This window comes from Xyrauchen texanus, chromosome 19 (genome assembly GCF_025860055.1).
Source record: "Xyrauchen texanus isolate HMW12.3.18 chromosome 19, RBS_HiC_50CHRs, whole genome shotgun sequence".
Classification (NCBI taxonomy): Eukaryota; Metazoa; Chordata; class Actinopteri; order Cypriniformes; family Catostomidae; genus Xyrauchen; species Xyrauchen texanus.
In genome coordinates, this window is record NC_068294.1 from 27518575 (window position 1) to 27537002 (window position 18428).

General features: G+C 37.7%; 2 protein-coding genes across 2 annotated transcripts in view; one reads left to right on the forward strand and one right to left on the reverse strand.

Moving 5' to 3' along the window:
• Positions 1-11765, forward strand: part of LOC127659662 (proto-oncogene DBL-like) — a 45595-nt gene extending 33830 nt beyond the window's left edge. The window contains exons 18-30 of the mRNA XM_052149584.1: positions 1959-2028; positions 2148-2240; positions 2340-2432; positions 2882-3007; positions 3079-3300; positions 3507-3599; positions 4303-4381; positions 4467-4530; positions 7675-7775; positions 8426-8538; positions 8634-8746; positions 9831-9934; positions 10318-11765. Coding sequence (XP_052005544.1) covers positions 1959-2028; positions 2148-2240; positions 2340-2432; positions 2882-3007; positions 3079-3300; positions 3507-3599; positions 4303-4381; positions 4467-4530; positions 7675-7775; positions 8426-8538; positions 8634-8746; positions 9831-9934; positions 10318-10358 — 1312 coding nt within the window. The 3' untranslated portion in view covers positions 10359-11765. The remainder of the gene's footprint in view (positions 1-1958; positions 2029-2147; positions 2241-2339; positions 2433-2881; positions 3008-3078; positions 3301-3506; positions 3600-4302; positions 4382-4466; positions 4531-7674; positions 7776-8425; positions 8539-8633; positions 8747-9830; positions 9935-10317) is intronic.
• A 1914-nt stretch (positions 11766-13679) lies between these two features.
• f9a (coagulation factor IXa) lies at positions 13680-17723 on the reverse strand. Its single transcript, XM_052149568.1, has 8 exons — positions 17534-17723; positions 17211-17386; positions 17100-17124; positions 16700-16813; positions 16456-16590; positions 15999-16303; positions 15720-15846; positions 13680-14521 (listed from the first exon to the last, which is right to left on the reverse strand). Exons 1-8 carry the CDS (start codon positions 17586-17588, stop codon positions 13941-13943), a joined length of 1518 nt encoding a protein of 505 aa, XP_052005528.1. The 5' UTR covers positions 17589-17723; the 3' UTR covers positions 13680-13940.
• Positions 17724-18428: the final 705 nt, after the last annotated feature.

Below are 18428 nucleotides of genomic sequence, written 5' to 3' on the forward strand. Positions count from 1 at the left end.
TTTAAGTCAGAAGATAGTGTAAAACATTACTTTTTAAATTCTTGTTATCAGATTACAATTTCAATTAAAGTAATTACTTTTAAGTAAATTACTTGCGCTAAAGTAATATGTATTTCAAAAATTCATTTTATATATTTATATATAGGGAGGGTAGAGTCACATGGGGTAACCTCCTCATTGTCACTATCATGTGGTTCACTCTCGGTGATGCGCGTGGTGAGTTTTGCATGGAGGCCGCTGAGAATGGCGTGAAGCTTCCACACACATTATGTCTCTGCGGTAACGCACTCAAAAAGCCACCTGATAAGATGCGCGGATTGACGTCTCAGACACCTAGTCAACTTAGATTCATCCTCCGTCACCCGGATTGAGGTGAGGGGAATAGGGCATTCCAAATTGGGGAGAAAAAGGAAAAAAAATATATATACATAAATTAATGTTTACAATATGTAATTTAGAAAGTAACTTAAAATTAAAATAATTAGCAATGTGATTTATTTTTTTATATTAATTATTAATTTAAATTAATAATAATAATAATAATACATTTATTTTTTAAAGAAGTAATTAGTTATTTGTAGTGGATTACTTATTTTGAGTAACTTACTCAACGCTGTAATCTGTACAACTGGCCGATTCTTTTGAAAATTCGATCACAGATGAGATGTAATGCCAGTAAAATTAAGATTTCATTCTAATTTGACAAGCAAGCAGTTCGCTTGCCTTTAAAAATTAACATTTTGCAAGGGAAAGTGTTTTATATAACCTACAGCTGTACTCCATGCATCATATAATTAACAAGAAAACCAATCTATCAATATATGAATGAAACTCACACTTTATATTAGGTGTCTTTAACTACTATGCACTTAAGTATTTGATACATTGTACTTATTTAGTACATATGTGTTGTTGTATTGTACTGACAGATAAAGAACCTGCATTAAATTACATCTGGAATTACACTTTTAACCTTACCCCTAACCCCTACTCCTTCTCCTAAACCTACCCGTACTTCAACCTCAGTAGCATCAAATGTGAATCTTGTGAGGATTTTGCAGAACAACTTCACGCATTGTGTTGTAGTTTGTTCATAGTAGTTAAAGACACCTAATATAAATTGGGACCAACTCACTCCGTATGCAGATAGTTTCTTCCATGGTTTTCCATGCATCATTGTTTTATTATATCCATGCATGTGGTAACAGACAAATAATACTGAACAGTGAAATTCCTCACAACATTATAACTTCTCTGCCTTGTCTGCACTCCACACCACAGAGATGTATGACGTAAAATGCTAAATTATACTGTCTTTTGATTATCGTAGACCTGTACAACAAATGCTAGTATTGCAGCATCGTTTATCAATTTGGTTGCAAAGAGGCATCTCTGGTAACGTTTGAACCCCTGTTAAGATATAGGGAGGATAGCAGTTTTGTTTGCTTATATGTCATCTTTCGAGCATCGGAAAAGGAATGCCATTATTATCAGAGATATCAAGTCGGAGTTTCCCCACATTCGACATTGAATGGAACGCAACATTAATATTACATTTCATATTGCATACTCAATGTAGTGCATGTAGATACAGTATTAGTACTTCACATATTAGTCTATACTATATTTGCACACTATAAAACTTTAGATACACAGACGATGTATATACACACACACACACAAATACATAGTTACTTATATATATTTATGTCTACAGTATAATATTGATGATTGATATTAGTTAAAGTATGCAGGCACAAGATGGTGGGGTAAATGTTTTCTGGCAATGCAGTGCATAATGAACAGTATGTCATGTTTTTTTTTTTTCATTAGACTGTCTAAAACTACTTTATCAAAATGATAGTTTGACTGTCATTTTACTAGTTTAAATAATGAGTATCTTGTTGCTTGGCCTGCACTGTTGCCAAAATGTTTGATTTGTGGCTTCTGTTCTACAGTGTCTTCCTCCAGGATTTGGAGAGCTGTCAGGACACCCCTGAGGCAGTAGGGGCTTGTTTTCTCAATCGGGTGAGAAATGCAGGTCACAGTTTAAAACATCAAATTAATCTAGTAGGTTAGTGTTCACGTCATTTTCGTTGTGTTTTTACCAAAAGAAAATCTGACAATTAATATCTGTATATTTTCAGAAAGAGAATTTCCATTTATATGAATGTTACTGTCAGAACAAGCCTCGATCAGAATCCTTATGGAGGCAGTTTTCTGATTGTTTATTCTTCCAGGTATTAAAAATTGTCTCCACTTACCTATAAAATCACTTTGCAGCACACTGCTGTGCATCTAGAATATTTAAATATTGAGATGTGTGCTGTTTGCCTTAGGAGTGCCAAAAGAAGCTGGAACACAAACTTGCTCTTGATTCATACCTGCTGAAACCAGTCCAGCGCCTTACAAAGTACCAGCTTCTATTAAAGGTGAGATCTAGAATACAAAAGTACACTTCAGGCACATTTCAACAATCAGGCCGAATGGTTATCTTTGCTCAACTGTGCCATTCTGTATCGATAGCGTGTTGAAACTAATGTGCACTAACCAGCACAGTTCTCTGTCATGAGTACGGTTTGCTAATCGTGCTGACATCTGTGCTGGAAACGGTTTGTAATTGTACCACACGAACTGTGTTTAAGTGGAAGTGCTACTGAAACCATTACTCAACATGCTCAGAACCGTTCGGCCTGATGGTGGAAAAGCCTTAACACACTAGTCATATATATTTAAGGAGACTGTCACCTTATATATATTTTTTGTCCATAAGACCTCTCAACCTGTAATCTAGGCTGTCAAAAATGGTTTTCAGCTCTGCAGTTATTTTCTGTCTTATACTGCCAAATTCAAAGGAATTTGTTTATATGTCTTCTGTTAGGAGCTTCTTAAGTACAGCTCAGGCTGTGAAAGAATTTCTGAGCTGCAGGGGGCGCTAGCAGCCATGCTGGACCTGCTTAAATCAGTCAATGACTCAATGCATCAGATTGCCATCACTGGATATGAGGTGAGATTTGTCTCAACTTAATGTAAGAGTGTCTGTCTGAGAATGCATAGTCAACATGCTGTACATTGCAGGGAGATCTCGGCGATCTGGGCCGTGTGCTAATGCAGGGCTCTTTCAATGTATGGATTAGTCATAAGAAGGGTCCGACCCGAGTGAAGGAGCTGGCGCGCTTCAAACCCATGCAGCGGCACCTGTTCCTGCATGAGCGTGCACTTCTCTTCTGCAAGCGCAGGGAGGATCATAGAGAGAACGCTGAGAAGACCCCCTCCTACAGCTTCAAGCACTGTCTAAAGGTAGATATAGCACCTGCTCTAAATACAGCACTGCCAGCCTCACATGTGTATGCAAAATGTAGTGCTACATCACAGATTATAGCATGTATGTAGCAGAGGTATAATGGGGGTTGATGAGATGTCTGTTTCCAAAATTGCTTGTTTTTTTATTTTGTGTTTTACTTCTGTGAGTATAAAATGCTTGGTGTATTTTATTTTACCGGCAGATGAGTGCAGTAGGCATTACGGAAAAAATCAAAGGAGACGTCAAGAAGTTTGAGATCTGGTACAGTGGCAGAGAGGAGGTCTATGTGATACAGGTAAAAACATTTAAAGGGCCAGTTCACCCAAAAATGGAAATTCTGACATAATTTACTCATCCTCATGTTGTTTCAGTCCTGTATGACTTTCTTTTATCAAACACAAAGGAGATATTTTGCAGAATGTGCATGCTGCTCATTCTCATACAATTTAAGTGAATGTGGAGAAGAGACTTTTGAACTCTAACAATAACAAAACAGCACCATAAAATTAGTCCATACAAATGTAAATCGTTATTAGCTGAACATTTTCCACTTTGCCATAGCTCTCAAATCTTGACAGCCCTGTCCAAATTCCCTTTTTATTTATGGTAACATATACATGAATGTATTTGGCATATGTCAGAAGCATCTTGGAGTGCATTCAGGCTATACATTTAATAAGTATGTTTATCAGTGTGCTCCCTGTGAATCAAACCCCCAACCATTGCATTGCTAGTACCACACTCTACCATTTGAGCTACAGGAATCAGAACCTTTAGAGATATTAAATGGATATTCAGCTAAATAACTTCTATTGTGTTTCACAGAAGAAAGAAAATCATATGAGTTTAGAACAATATGAGGGAGAGTAAATGATGACAGAATTGACATTTTTGGGTGAACTATTCCTATAAGGGCATTGACCATGATGACTATTATATACCCTTGCTATGAAAAACATTTAGACCAGACTTGTGAGGAATTCTGATACTTCTCACAGGCACCCACAGTAGAGGTGAAGATTGCCTGGCTGAATGAGATCAGAAAGATCCTCACCAACCAGCAGAAGCTACTTAAAGGTGTCAACACAATTTCCATGACAAGTATATTTCTCTATCTGTGTGCACTGAGTAATTTGCTGTTTTCTTCTCTCATTGGTTTTAGAGGAGTTGTGTCATTCTGCTGTATTCTCAGAGCAGATGCAGTTGTCTCCAACCCTCTCTGTGAGGTAAAAGTCTTATTACACACAAAACCTTACCATGACCCCTTATCCCTTAATGAACCTTCACATTCAACACTTGACCTCCTTGACCCTTTGGCTTAGACCAGCTTTCAACTGCTTTTGGCTATATTAGATTTTTCACATACATTTCCTCTCCAGAATCCTGCCCATAGCTTCAACACTGACCCCGCATTTATAACCATGCTTTAGCAATGTGTGCATATGATGTGTAAGTTTGATAAACAGCATCTCCTGTTTTTGCATACAGTGGCCTCAAAACATATTTGGACATTAGAGTCATGCCTAAAATGTCTGAATGTCATTGCATTAAATTACAAAATATCAAACCAAGTGGCATTGAAAAAACACATTTTCTCAGAATTAACTTTTTCACTTTTCTCTTTTTTAAATATTTGCAATTACTTTCAACCAAACGGTCCTATGGTTGTTTTAAGTTTATTGTATGTATGAAAGCTTCCAGCAGACCGTCTAGCAGAGTAACCACATATGTAGTTCATTACGTTAACTAAAGACATGTTCCACTAAGTTTGACAACCAAAAAGTGACCAAATACTTTTTGTCTTCATTTTGAAGTGTATCTATTGTTATAGCATTTTAAACCTAACAAACTTGCACTCAGTGAGCACTTAATTTGGAAAACCATACTAATACTGGATAGGACCTCCCTTTGCTCTCAAAACAGCCTCAGTTATTTGTGGCATGGATTCCACAAGATGTTGGAAACATTCCTTTGAGTTTCTGGTCCATGTTGACATTATTGTCATGTTCATGAAACCAGTCTGAGATAACTTTTGTTTTGTGACATGGTGCATTATCATGCTGGAAGAAGCAATTAGCAGATGGGTAAATTGTGGCCATGAAGGGACACACATGGTCAGCAACAATAATCAAATAGTCTGTGGCATTGAAGTGATGATTGATTAATATTAACGGGCCCAAAGTGTGCAAAGAAAACATTTCCCACACCATTACACCACTGCCACAAGCTGTTCAGACAAGCAGGTTGGGTCCATGGATTCATGCTGTTGGCACCAAATTCTAACCCTGCCATCTGTGTGCCTCAGCAGATATCGAGATTCATCAGACCTGGCTACATTTTTCCAGTCTTCAACTTTCCATTTTTTTGTGAGCCTGTGCTCACTGCAGCATCAGCTTTCTGTTCTTGGCTGACATAAGTGTAACCTGATATGGTCTTCTACTGTTGTAGCTCATCCGCCTCAAGGTTTGACGTGCTGTGCATTCTGAGATGCTTTTCTGCTCACTACAATTGTGATTATCCTACAGAGTGGTTATCCAAGATACCGTAGCCTTTCTGTCAGCTCAAATAAGTCTGGCCATTCTCAGTTGACCTCTCTCATCAACAAGGTCTTTCTGTCCTCAGAACTACTGATCACTGGTTGTTTTTTGTTTTTGGCACCATTCTGAGTAAACTCTAGATACTGTTGTGCATGAAAATCCCAGGAGATCAGCAGTTACAGAAATACTCAACCAGCTCGATTAGCACCAACAATCATGCCACAGTTGAAATCACTGTTTGATGTGATTAACTGAAGCTCCTGACCGTATCATATCTGCAAGATTTTATGCATTGCACTGCTGCCACACGATTGGATGATTAGATAATTGCATGAATAAGTAGGTGTACAGGTGTTCCTAATAAAGTGCTCAGTGAGAGTATTTTTTAAATTGTTTTGTTTGAAAAGTTTCTTTAATATAAACAGTTTTGTTACTGTGGCTTTTTTGGGGCCACTGTATATGGAAGCCATACAAATTTAGCACATTGTAGGCAAAAGTGGATGAAGACGTTTATGATGATGATGGGGATGAAGCCGCTCTTTGTGGTTGCCTGTCCTCCCGCAGGGCCGTGCAGCCTTCCCGTGGCATTCTTAAGGGCTGCCTGCCCTCCCTGGATCTTGTGTCCCTGTCGGGGGGCGTGTGTGTGTGTGTGAGCCTAAATGCTCCAAGCCCACGCCTCACTCGCCCCTCCCAGCGACAGTGATGCTCAGTGGTAAAACAGGCGGGAGAGGGGCCTCTCCAATCTGCGCTCCTTAACATACAGGGCTGCTACAGCCACACTCATCATTGTCCCCTCCATACATATCCCACACTCTGATCTCACCAGCAGTGCCCTGCTCATCAATTGCACAGGCAGATGCTTTGCAACCCCAACTCTGCATCTGTTTTGCATGAAATACATACTAAATCGAACACTAAAAAAAGGGTTGTGAATCGAGAACTGGCTTATTTCCGAACTGGCTCCATTTTTTTTTCAAAATACTACAAATATTTGTTTTCACTATGTATCATTCTGTCTTCCACCAATGCAGATGGAATGTTGTAATAAAATATTCAATTTTTGCATCAGGGCCACATTAAACTTTGTTGGTGTTATAACTATCAGCATGCATCTTCTTTTCTGTCGACTATGCACAAGAGCGAAAAATCAACTTTCAAGTACAAGAATTTATTGTTTCCTGCTTTTTATATCTATATAAATATCTATAGAATTTATATCTGATTTGTTATTATTGTTCTGTTGAAATCAGAAACTATGTCCTCATTTCCCAACAGACTGCTGAGGGTATAGTAAATGAAACAATAAATAGATTACCAAACATTGTCATTTCCTTCTTCCTCAAAATTACAAAAAATGGTTATGGAATTGTTAAAGAATTGGAATCAAAACTAAGATATGACTCCTTCCTTACGATTCCCACCCCTTCACCTACATCAGAGTTTGGTTTAACTCAATCATTTTGGATGCTGAATGGTGCTTTGAAGACAGTTTTTTAAGATTAGGATATTGTAAAGTAGTTATAACCTACTGAGTAGAAGTACAAATCAAGACTGTTAATGTCAGTCCATTTTCTAATCAGATTGTCTGTTTGCTGTAATGGGAGTCATTCACACTGCATGCCTCAAATTAGACTGCCATCTGTCCATATCTGCCAGCTTCTTACATGGTTTGTGCTGGGCCGATGGTTGGTTTGGCTCTTGTTTTTATGTGAGATGGTGTGTGCGTGTGTGTGTGCGTGTGCGTGTGTGTGTGCGTGTGTGCGTGTGTGCGTGTGTGTGTGTGTGTGTGTGAATGCACCTTTATTTACTTAATTTCCTGCTTTTGTCCCACAGCAAGCAGCAAAGAGCATCAGTGAGCTCAGAAGGGACAGAGTCAGGCCACAGCAGTCCAGACACTCTCAGTTGTTCTACTCAGCACCAGCAGAACAGATGTAGTGAGTATTATACACGCATAACAGCTGCACACACACTACACTAAGCCTAGCCCTTACCCTAACCTAAACCTTAACAAATCAAAGCTATTTTATATTTTAGCTTCTTCAAAGTAGCCATCCCTTGCCTAGATTCTAGCTCTGCACACTCTGGGCATTCTCTCAACCAACTTCATGAAGTATTTGGGGATGATTTTTAAACAGTATTGAAGGAGTTCCCATGTATGCTGGGTACATGTTGGCTTCTTTTGTATCAATATCCAGTCTAACTGTTCCATTTAAAAAAAAACTTTAATTTTTTGTTTTGTAAGGAAATGTAGAGATACTACACAAGTTTGTAAGATAAGGAAAAAATCAGTTGGGTATATCCACATTTTTGACTGGTAGTATACATGCACACACTGCAAAACGTTTTCTGCTTTCACACAAACTTAAGGTTTTATTCTAGTCAAGGCTCAAAGCCACACATATACATACTTTGTATTATTTAGGAAACATGAAACGTCATGTGATTTCCCCTCCCACATACACCATCTCTCCTTCTAAACTCTTTAACACTGTCAGTATTAGGCTAATCAATCTCTTGAACACCTGAATATACTATATTAATTAGATTTTAGGAGTTCACACTGAAATGCGCTTGTGTGTGGTAGGCTGGCCGGGCGCACCTTATTCTGTAGATATCTGTGAAGGTCTGGAGGACTGGAATGGAGCAAATGGTCTCTCTTACCTGTCTGACAATGAAGGAGATGATGCTAATCATCTGGTGAGAGCAGTACATCTCACACTTACTTGGTCAAGATACAAAGCATGCTAGCTCTTATTAGTTGACACAGCTTTTTTATAACATGTTTGCTTAAGTTTCCAGGCAGATACAGGGCCTTTGCCGATTGGCAGAAAAACAGTTCTGATAACTTGATCATTAAATGTGGTGATGTCATACAACTGCAGCATGAGGAACATTATGGCCAGTGGTGAGTGGTGTATTTACATTTTCACATTTGACAGATGCTTTTATCCAAAGCGATCTACAGTGTTTTCAGGCTATACATTTTATCAGTTTGTGTGCTCCAGTTGAGCTTCAAAAACCCTATGTAAAACCTGTGTATGTGATAAAGATTTTCAGCCAAAAATGACAGCTACTGTACCACAGGGTATGCCTATAAAAACAGTATAAAGGAATATATTGGATTTTGGCTCTATCAACAGTGTCTTGATATTGATTAACACAGAATTTTTTGACACATCTTTCAGTGTATAAAAAACAAAGGAAAATGTGTCTACACTAATACACTAACTGTGATATATTTATCAATGGTGAGGAAAGCAGACAGGCTTTTCAGATGAACAGGTAAGAACTGTAAAATTCTGAAGGGGTAAATGTTTTTCTGAAACATGAAATATAACACCAAATTACACCATGAAACTTTAAACCCCACATTTGGACACCCCCAATGATCAAACCAAATCTACGCCATTGCTTTATATATTCAACTGTCACACGTAAGTATAACCACAACCCTTAGACATCACAATTGTTAGCATGATAGTGGTGTGATAGAATCTCTTGTCCAAGTGGTGTCCAATATTTTAACTTTGTCATGATTGTGTAATCCCATGCATTCAACTCTTCCGTATGATATCCACACAAGGATACCAGGAATCCACAGCGTATTGTTTACTTGGAGCATAGAATTACATTGATAACACAACACCAGAAGTTCATCCACATAGAAATGAAGTCCCAGACCAAATAATATTTTTACAGAGAAATTTGTGAAAGTGCTTTAACCAAATACAAGCTTCACATTTCTGCTTTTAAACCCTCTGGTACACTTGCCCCATAGGATTCCATTATATATGCATCTCCGTACATACTGTACATTTTTCCTTTGTTTAAACCAACAGGAGGAATATTATTTTGTGTGGTAATTGACAGGGTTCCTGATGCTTAAGTCGATGAAGCCTAAAATTAGTATTTCATCAAAGGGCTTAGTTCAGCAAAATACATGTATACATTGATTTGGTGTGAATAAGTTAAGTTGTATTCTCTCACAGGCAGGTAAAGAATCTGAGTCGCAGACAGGAGGGCCGAATCCCTACCACCAACCTGCAGGGCATCCTGGGAGACAGCATCAAGATTCACTCCACCTGGCTTGGTGGTGAGAGACCCCTTGGACATCCACTGCCTATTAAGTGCAGTTACCCAACGAGCAGGGCTGGACTGGTAATCTGGCATTAGGGGCATTTTCCCGGTGGGCTGACGCACTTTGGCGCCGATCAGGGGCAGACTGGCCATCGGTAGAACCGAAACGTGCCACGTTAAGAAAAATGAGCCGGCATGTTATGCAGAACGGACCACAAAATGGCGCCGCGATATGCAGAAAAGGACCCCCCCACTCAACAAGTTTTGGGCCAGTTGCCATGTAAAATCCCGGGTCGATTTCTCTTCCCAGTCCAGGCCTGCCAATGAGGCAAATGCATTGAGTTGATTTGTATCTGTATATTCATTGTTTTAATCCATGTTGCTATATGTTCCCTGCAGACCCAGGGAATCGAAAAGCACGGAAGCTGAGCTCACCATAAAGGAAGTAACCAGTGGTGTACTGGACTTACATAAAAAACACATAGTGGCTCAGTGACTGCATACTTGTGTGATTCTTGGAGTTAGATCTGACCAGCAGACCACAGACCTTGCTCTCCAAAGCAGGATATCATTCTGAATATACACTACCAATGTTCCCTTAATGTTCTTGAACTGATCCTCATTGACAGATGCTACACAAATGCAACGCAAATAGTTTTTTTTACCTTTCAAATGTAAGGACAGGAATCTTACAAGTCATGTCCACCACCTCAATGAGAGTTCTGGAAGATTTGCCCTCTGCATACACACTTCACCTCCCGACTTGGTGAAGCCTAGACATTTTGTACATTTCTGGAAATGTCCCAATAAAACTCAATGAAAAAAATCACTTATCTGAATCTGTTGGACACTGATTCTAAATCATCTCTATGGACGTTGATAAACATCCTGTTCGGAATGGATTTTTGAATGTTTGAATTCACTGCTTAACTGTTTTTGTGCTGTGCTGTTATTTATTGTGTACTGTTTTTGTCATTGTATTTATCCTCTATGATTGGAGAGACAGCTCTGTGAAGTTCCCTGAGAGCATCAATGCCAAACCATGCAGTGCCATAATGCTTATCTTTTCCCAATACTTGGGCTTTTCACTTAATGTAGTGCTGATTTTGCTCAGCAGTATTTGTGTGCACTAGTTTCTTATTACCTTAAAAGTTATTCTTCTAAAAGCACCTTATTCGGGTCAAATGACTTACGGCGTGGCCTTTTGCATCTTTCCACGGCTTTAAACCAGTTGAGTTTTGCATGCTGTTAAATCTTACCTCTCTTCAATTGATTATGTAGAATGATGCAGAATCTACTCTGTCAGCTCAAAGACGTGGGGGCCGTAAATGTTCATCTTGGGGCCATGCATACAAATGAATATTTATTGAACCAGAAACCATTTTCCGATGAGCAATATGTTGTGTTCACATTGGCATATTTGTGTTTGTATTGTCACAGTCGTGCTGCATGAGAAGCTGCCAAGCAATGCTAATGGAGGTTTCTTATTAAGGAAGATCATACAGCAAACATTAAATATACCCACTGTTTCGAATGCTTAATTAAATATTGAATGCAGACTAATATGAATTTACTACATAAAATCAGGCTCCCAGTTGGAAGGCTGACTTTGATATACCAGCGTTTGTAGTGGAAATGAGCCATGCATAGCAGCAGGGATTCTTCATATCTCTTATGGTATTAATTTATTTATTTTGCTATCAAGTTTTTTCCTTACAGCGTGGAGTTACAGCCACCAAAATGAAGGTATCCAAATGTAAAGGACATTACAACTGACTTAATATAGCCTGTGGTGTTCTAAAACAGGACCATATGTACTGTCAGCTTTGCATATTCATAATGTCTATTTATTCATGTTAATGTATCTAAAATGAATTCAACTGAGATTTTATTTTTTTATTTTGGCTGGCTTTTATATTGTCCCTATGGTAGAATGTACATCTATTGACTATACTGAAATAACAATATTGTATTTTTTCATTTCTACAGCCAATTGAAAAAAAACATTTTTTATTGAAAAATAGCACTCCCTACATTCTCTACTAAAGTCGCAGGCACATATAACATATAAGCAGCAACTGTATGATATCTTCCAGAAACTCCAGTGCTTATGAGTTAGATAGGTCCAGTGATTTTTGCAGAACTGTGGCATTTTAAGAACAGTGTAGGATATTTTCAGTTCCACCCACATTTCTCCACTTTCCATCTGAAAGCATCAGTTCAAAGCTAGTTGACTGCATATTTTTCTTGCTGTCTGTATGAGACTGAGTTATCCTCATGCTTAAGTCAGATCTATTCCATGAAGTTAACTATATAACTAAATGTCAGAGCATAAGATTCAGTATAGTATTCTCTTGTGATGCTTTCATTAGACCACAGGATAATAATATCTGATAATATAAAATATTCTTATGGCACAGTGAAGAGCATCATCCATATTTGATAGCCTACTGCTGCAACACTTGTCGACATTTATTCACCTCCATGTTGTTACAACCCAGTATTATTTTCTTTCTTCCTTAAAACACAAAAGGATAGGGAAAAGAAATGCAGGATGATTCTGTACCTTCCAGGACAGTTGTCTACTAGTCTTCCAATCTGCATTGTCTTTGCGTTTTTAAACCTGTCACCATAAGTCTCATAAAACAAGAGAACCAATAACGTTTGGCATCAGCAACAGTCTAATTCCCAAAGTGACAATCCCATTAATATATTCCATAGTAAATGGTCTGCACTTATATAGCGCCTTTTTAAGCCTTGACAGTATTCAAAGCGCTTTACACTGCATCTCATTCACCCATATATTCATACACCAATGGCGGTGGAGCTGCTATGTAAGGTGCTAGCCTGCCATTGGGAGCAACTTGGGGTTAAGTGTCTTGCCCAAGGACACTTCGGAATGTGGTGTCGTGTGGGCCAGGATTTGAACCACCAACCCTGCAATTAGTGGCCGACCGGCTCTACCAACTGAGCCACAGCCGCCAATCTTATAGTCAAATTTGATTTTCATAATTTGATATACATTGAGCTCTGAGGTTGTTCATCAGTGGTATATGCTTTAATTGATGCCATCCATCTGTGTTATTTCAACTTCATTGTTTAAAAAATCTTATTTGATAGCGCAAGTCATGGTAAACAACTACATTACCCATGATCCAGCAGAGAAAGCTTCAACAATCAGAGAACCACATCCAAACAAGCCTGCGAAACATGCCTCGGAGCGACTGCCCACTCCCATGATGCACTATGAGTGACATAATTGAGTCGGTCTCTTCACCTTTAACTACTTATATATTTGTACATATCTGAATATTTTACAATAAATGTAAAATGTATATATACTTGTAATCAACAACCAAAAATCTATAGTTTTATATATTCCCATTCATTTTTATTCAATGGCATCATTCGCAATGCTTCATGGGATTGTAGTCTGTGCCCTCTTGAAAGACGGTAAATACAAAGCCTTGAACCTTGGTCTTTTTGTTACATTTTCAAAAACTTTTTTGCCCTAAAACAAGGTTCATAATGCTGTGATTTACCTCGAAGCTGGTGGGATTGGTTCACGACTTACAACTATTTTATTAAGGATTTTATGAAAATAAAATTAAAATTTCTATGGGAAAAATGTATGTTTCAAATTTCATTTTATGATAAAGGGCTAGACATTCTGTGAAAATATTGTGTTTAAGAGAAGAAAGATTATAATACTAGGATGGAAATTAGGGTAAGCAATTGAGAAATTTATTTTTGAGGTGAAATCTTTTTGGCCAGCCATGGCCATCTGTTAAATGGATGAAGAGCAGTATAATTCTATATAGGGTATTTGATTTGAATTTGGTGGTGCTCAAACAACATATTTACCATCAAAACTTTAATAGTTTGAATGTTACATTTCCCATGTGCACAGATAACTTATCAAATATTTCTCAAGTTTGATTATCATAGAATATGTTTACATACTGTAACACAGTGTAATGTGACAATACAATGTCATGAATTCAAGATTCACAATCTTGATGTCATTGGTCCACAGTAGTAAGTAGTGCTCCTTTAGTAACACCCATCAAATGCTGTATCCAACGGTAATAGTTACCAACCTGTGTGTACACACCATACTTCCCTTTCTTGGCACATTCTTCTCCCCAGCTGATAATACCAGTTAGAAACCAGATGTTGTGGTAACGGATGGCATGGGGCCCCCCACTGTCCCCCTGACACGAATCCTTTGGAGTATTAAAGTAGCCAGCACAGAACATAAAGTGTGTAATTGGGTCACTACTGCTTTCCTTACATACTGTTCTGTCCACATAGGGCAACTCAACCTTTTGTAGAGTCATCGCAGTTCGTCCTTGGTATTGCAGCCGGCCCCAGCCGCTGACGGTGGCCAGAGCTCCAGACTGGAGAAGGGAGTTTGAGAAGCCCATGGGCCCCAGGCATATAGGCCACACCATTTCAGTGAAGCGGATGGGTGTGCGTAGCCGCAATAGGGCAACATCATGATTGTAGAGGCCTAGTTTAGGGTTGTAACGAGGATGTGAAATGGAACGGTTGACTTCCAAATTCTGTTCGGTGCCTTCAGTCTTGTAGATGTCATGCTCCCCTGTGAAACAAGGTTGTTTAGTCTAATAATATGAACTGGTCTAGATCAAAGAACCCAGTTTACTTTTAGTACTCAGAGTGATTCTCGAAAACTGTCAAGAACATGTCCTGGTCTTATTTTGCTCCAAAATCAAAGACACCAATAAGAAATTACATTTTGCATATACAAAATTTTAATAACAGTTACACACATTTTCCCCCCAAATTCTAATTACCAAAATGTGGAAAGAATAAGATATTTTTAAAGTATTCATACATTATATAACTCTCCCTTGGTGCTGCCTAAAAGAATCATTGTGAAACAGCATAATTTTTACTGTAATACAGTAAAAAAAAAAAAACTTTGTTATGGTAATGAGTATCATCATTGAAATCAATGGAAATCGAATGAAAAACATCTGAATGTATTCCGTTCATGAAAATTGGGGGGATAAAGGTGCTCTGAAAATAATGTAGCCAAACAATGCAAAACATCTTAATGATCTTTAATGTAGGCTTAATTTTCTTCATGCAAAATATAATATATTTTTTATATTCTTGTTTTATTGATTTGGGCTTGAATATAACCAGGACATTTTCTTGACAGGTTTTGTGATAATTACCCTTAAACTCTTATTTACTAAATATTCTCTTTGCAGTTACCAGCACAGTACCAGGGTAATTTGTTTCCTCATGACTTATTATTAATATAATTGCAGGACACTGAACTTTTTAATAGCTTTAAGATAGCTTTTTAAATAAAATAAAAAAATAATATATATATATATATATATATATATATATATATATTTATTTTTAGCAAATTTACAAATCCCCATATCGCCATTTTTTATGCTTTATTCAGAAATTTCCTTTGGTCCTCCAATGTCGATAGTGATTACATTCCTGGTACGTTGGACATGAGGAGGGAAAATTAATGTGGGAAAAAATTATAATAATTTACGTTTTCAGGCACAAATGGGCACAATCCTGAAATTTTCGGACACAAGCTGTTTCTCGAGAATGATCCATTGATAAAAATAAAAAAAATTACACATACCAGCAAAACTAATTGCGTAAAATAATCTATTTAATACATTTTATTAGCCTATATTTTAGTGACTGTACCCACCATGCTTGGAAATTCTAAATAAATCATAAACAATTTCATCAATATTTACTTGGCTGTAAAATTCTGCTGTTCTGTTGTGGGGTCATACCTACTCTGACGAAGAAAGATCCATTCTTGTTCCCCTCCAGACAGTGGGCTGCTGTAATGACCCATAACGGACTCAGAATGGAGCCTCCACAGAACACTTTCTGTGTTGAGCGAGCCACCAGCGCCACCTAGAGATCAAATGGGAGAAATAACTTGTTTTTTGGTTGCATAAATAAACCACTTTAATAGTTGATGCTATATGCCAGCAACTCCGCTATTTACTGTTGCATAAAAGTAATTTGTTGACTAGTTAAGCATCTAATATTCACATCGTCTTTACCTGCCAAGGAATTTCTCCTGGTAAGGCAGAATTGCCGCCAACAATTCGGCTCGTTGGTCCACTTATTGTTGGGATAGGAGACATCAAATACTCATCAAATACCCATTTATGGATTTTCGTGCGAGAGGACAAGATTTTGGCTTCTTTCGGTTTAGAAGCTGGGGTAGAGGTCTGATTCTCTTTTTTGTGAATGGTGGACGTTGATGTGTTTGTCATTTTGGAAGACTGTGAGTTGACTGTGGGTGTGAAGCCACTGACAAAAGATTTCGAAGCTGTTTTGCTGGCTTTGCCACATGGGAACTTCACTGGTAACACATACAAACACAAACATGATAGAAGTTGTACTGTATTTTCTGTATGCAATGTGAATTTTTCAATTAGATGACACCTCATATAGGGCCTAACTAAAAAATGTCACACCATTGTGGGACAATCAAGACGTTAGGAATTTGATCACCTATTGGTTCACATGCAAGCCCATCTTCCATGAGTTTGTATCCAGATACACACTGACACTCTGTCCTACGATTCTCGAGCAGCACACAGAAATGCTCACAGCCACCGTTATCAACAGCACACTGTCTGGCAGTCACTGGCAAACAGCACAAATTATCTTGTTGTTTATCTTTGAGAGTTTACTATCTGTGTGAAACAAGGTGGACTCTAACTGTGTGCTTAAAGAAAGAGAGATCTCGTCTAACCTATTTCACAGTTTTTGCCAACAAATCCTGGCAGGCAGTTACAGGTGTATGTGCCCATCTGGTCAGCACATGTGCCTCGGTTCTGACAAGGTGCCGATTTACATTGGTCCCCATCTAACAGACAGAATCACTTGTCAACAGAATAGTTGTAATTTAATTTAAATATGCAGTTAATGTTTTTAATTATTATTTGCAAATGTATACAAATTTTAAGTTTGAAATCCAGATGAAATATTATTTTGTTTACAGTAATTGTCAGACAATTCCCTAAAGTCTGAGATCTTCTCCTGTTTGTCCTTGGCCCAAGGACCTTGGGTATAGCAGGCACTGACATAATCAACTGAATCACCACAAATGAGTTTAAGTAAATATGAGAGTAAATGATTAAACAAAGACTTACCAATATAACTCGCCCAAAACTCCATCTAAAAAACACGGACCAAACACTCATTTATGGCATTTCATAACTGTAGAATAAATAGCGAACCACAACATCACTACATCTACTCACTGTCTTTTCATCATTTTCAAAGGCTTCTCTGGCCTCCTCAAAGACACACTTCTCTTCTATACACTCCCTCTGCACATTCCCCTTCAGCAACTCCTCAAACCATCCTGTGTTTGCCCGCCTGCGTCTCCACAAAATACTGTCTGCTTTCTCCCCATCAAGGAACATTGAACCTGGGGCTTTGGTTACAGAGTTATAAACTAATATGTTTGACTATAATTAACCCTCTGAGATTTAGAGGGTGAATTCCAAACATGCCATAATATTCTTTGCCAGTGCTTAGAAGTCTGATTTATGAGTTTAAATGGTTGTTTTGAAGGTCTTACCTGCGAAAGTCTGTAGCAAAATACACGGTAAGAAAATAAGAATGAATGAAGCCATATGTCGAACCAAATTACTATTCCACAGTTAGCAGAGAAATAATCTGAGCCAATGCTCCAAAGTACTGTTCCTGCCTACTTCACTGTCAAACTGTGGAACATGTGTACGTATGAACCTTTATGAGAGATTTTTTTTTCTACCCATATAAAACTGCAGTCTCAACATCAAATGCAAATGTAGCAGCAAATAGTGCACAAGATCATGACACAATAAAAGCACTGCTAGAATACATGTCCTGTCTCTATATGTTAGATTATACAGTTTTCTACTGTCTACCATCTTGGTATAGAATAGAATAGCCTATTATGGTATATATCAAATGTTAGTAACAAATAACAAAAACAAAATAATTAATTGCAGATGCTATTTCTGCCCCAACATTTAAATACATAAAAATTCTTCTGAAATGTTGTCAATCCTTTCACATTTTTGCCCTAAGCCTTGGTTAATTTCTTACCTTACAGACTAGAGAGAAAAGAAGAACAAAATAAAGTTAATAATTTTCTCTTCGCAATTTCTCCTCATTTAGCTTTTCGTTAGTCTCATTTCCTTATAAGACTGTCCCGCACACAGTAGCTCTGGCAATAAAATTAAATCACTAGACAGACCTTATAACAGTTCTTTACATTTGCACTTTAAATCCAAGAATCAACTAATCTTTGTTTTTTCAGATGATAATGTTATAAAACCAGTGTTAGGTGTATCCGATTATAAAGTAATTTGTTACTTTAATCAAATGACTTTTTTAGTAAAAAAAGTAATGTAATGTATTACATTTTAAATTCTTGTAATTGAATCACAGTTACTGACTTTCAATTAAAGTAATTACTTTTAAGTACA

Excerpts from the sequence above, each read along its gene's own strand:
- f9a (XM_052149568.1), bottom strand. The coding sequence starts at position 17,588 with ATGGCTTCATTCATTCTTATTTTCTTACCGTGTATTTTGCTACAGACT. Across the intron at positions 15,847-15,998 it reads CAGGAGAAATTCCTTGGCAG|GTGGCGCTGGTGGCTCGCTC; the intron begins GTAAAGACGATG and ends TTTGATCTCTAG. Across the intron at positions 14,522-15,719 it reads ATCTTTCTTCGTCAGAGTAG|GGGAGCATGACATCTACAAG; the intron begins GTATGACCCCAC and ends CTTGTTTCACAG.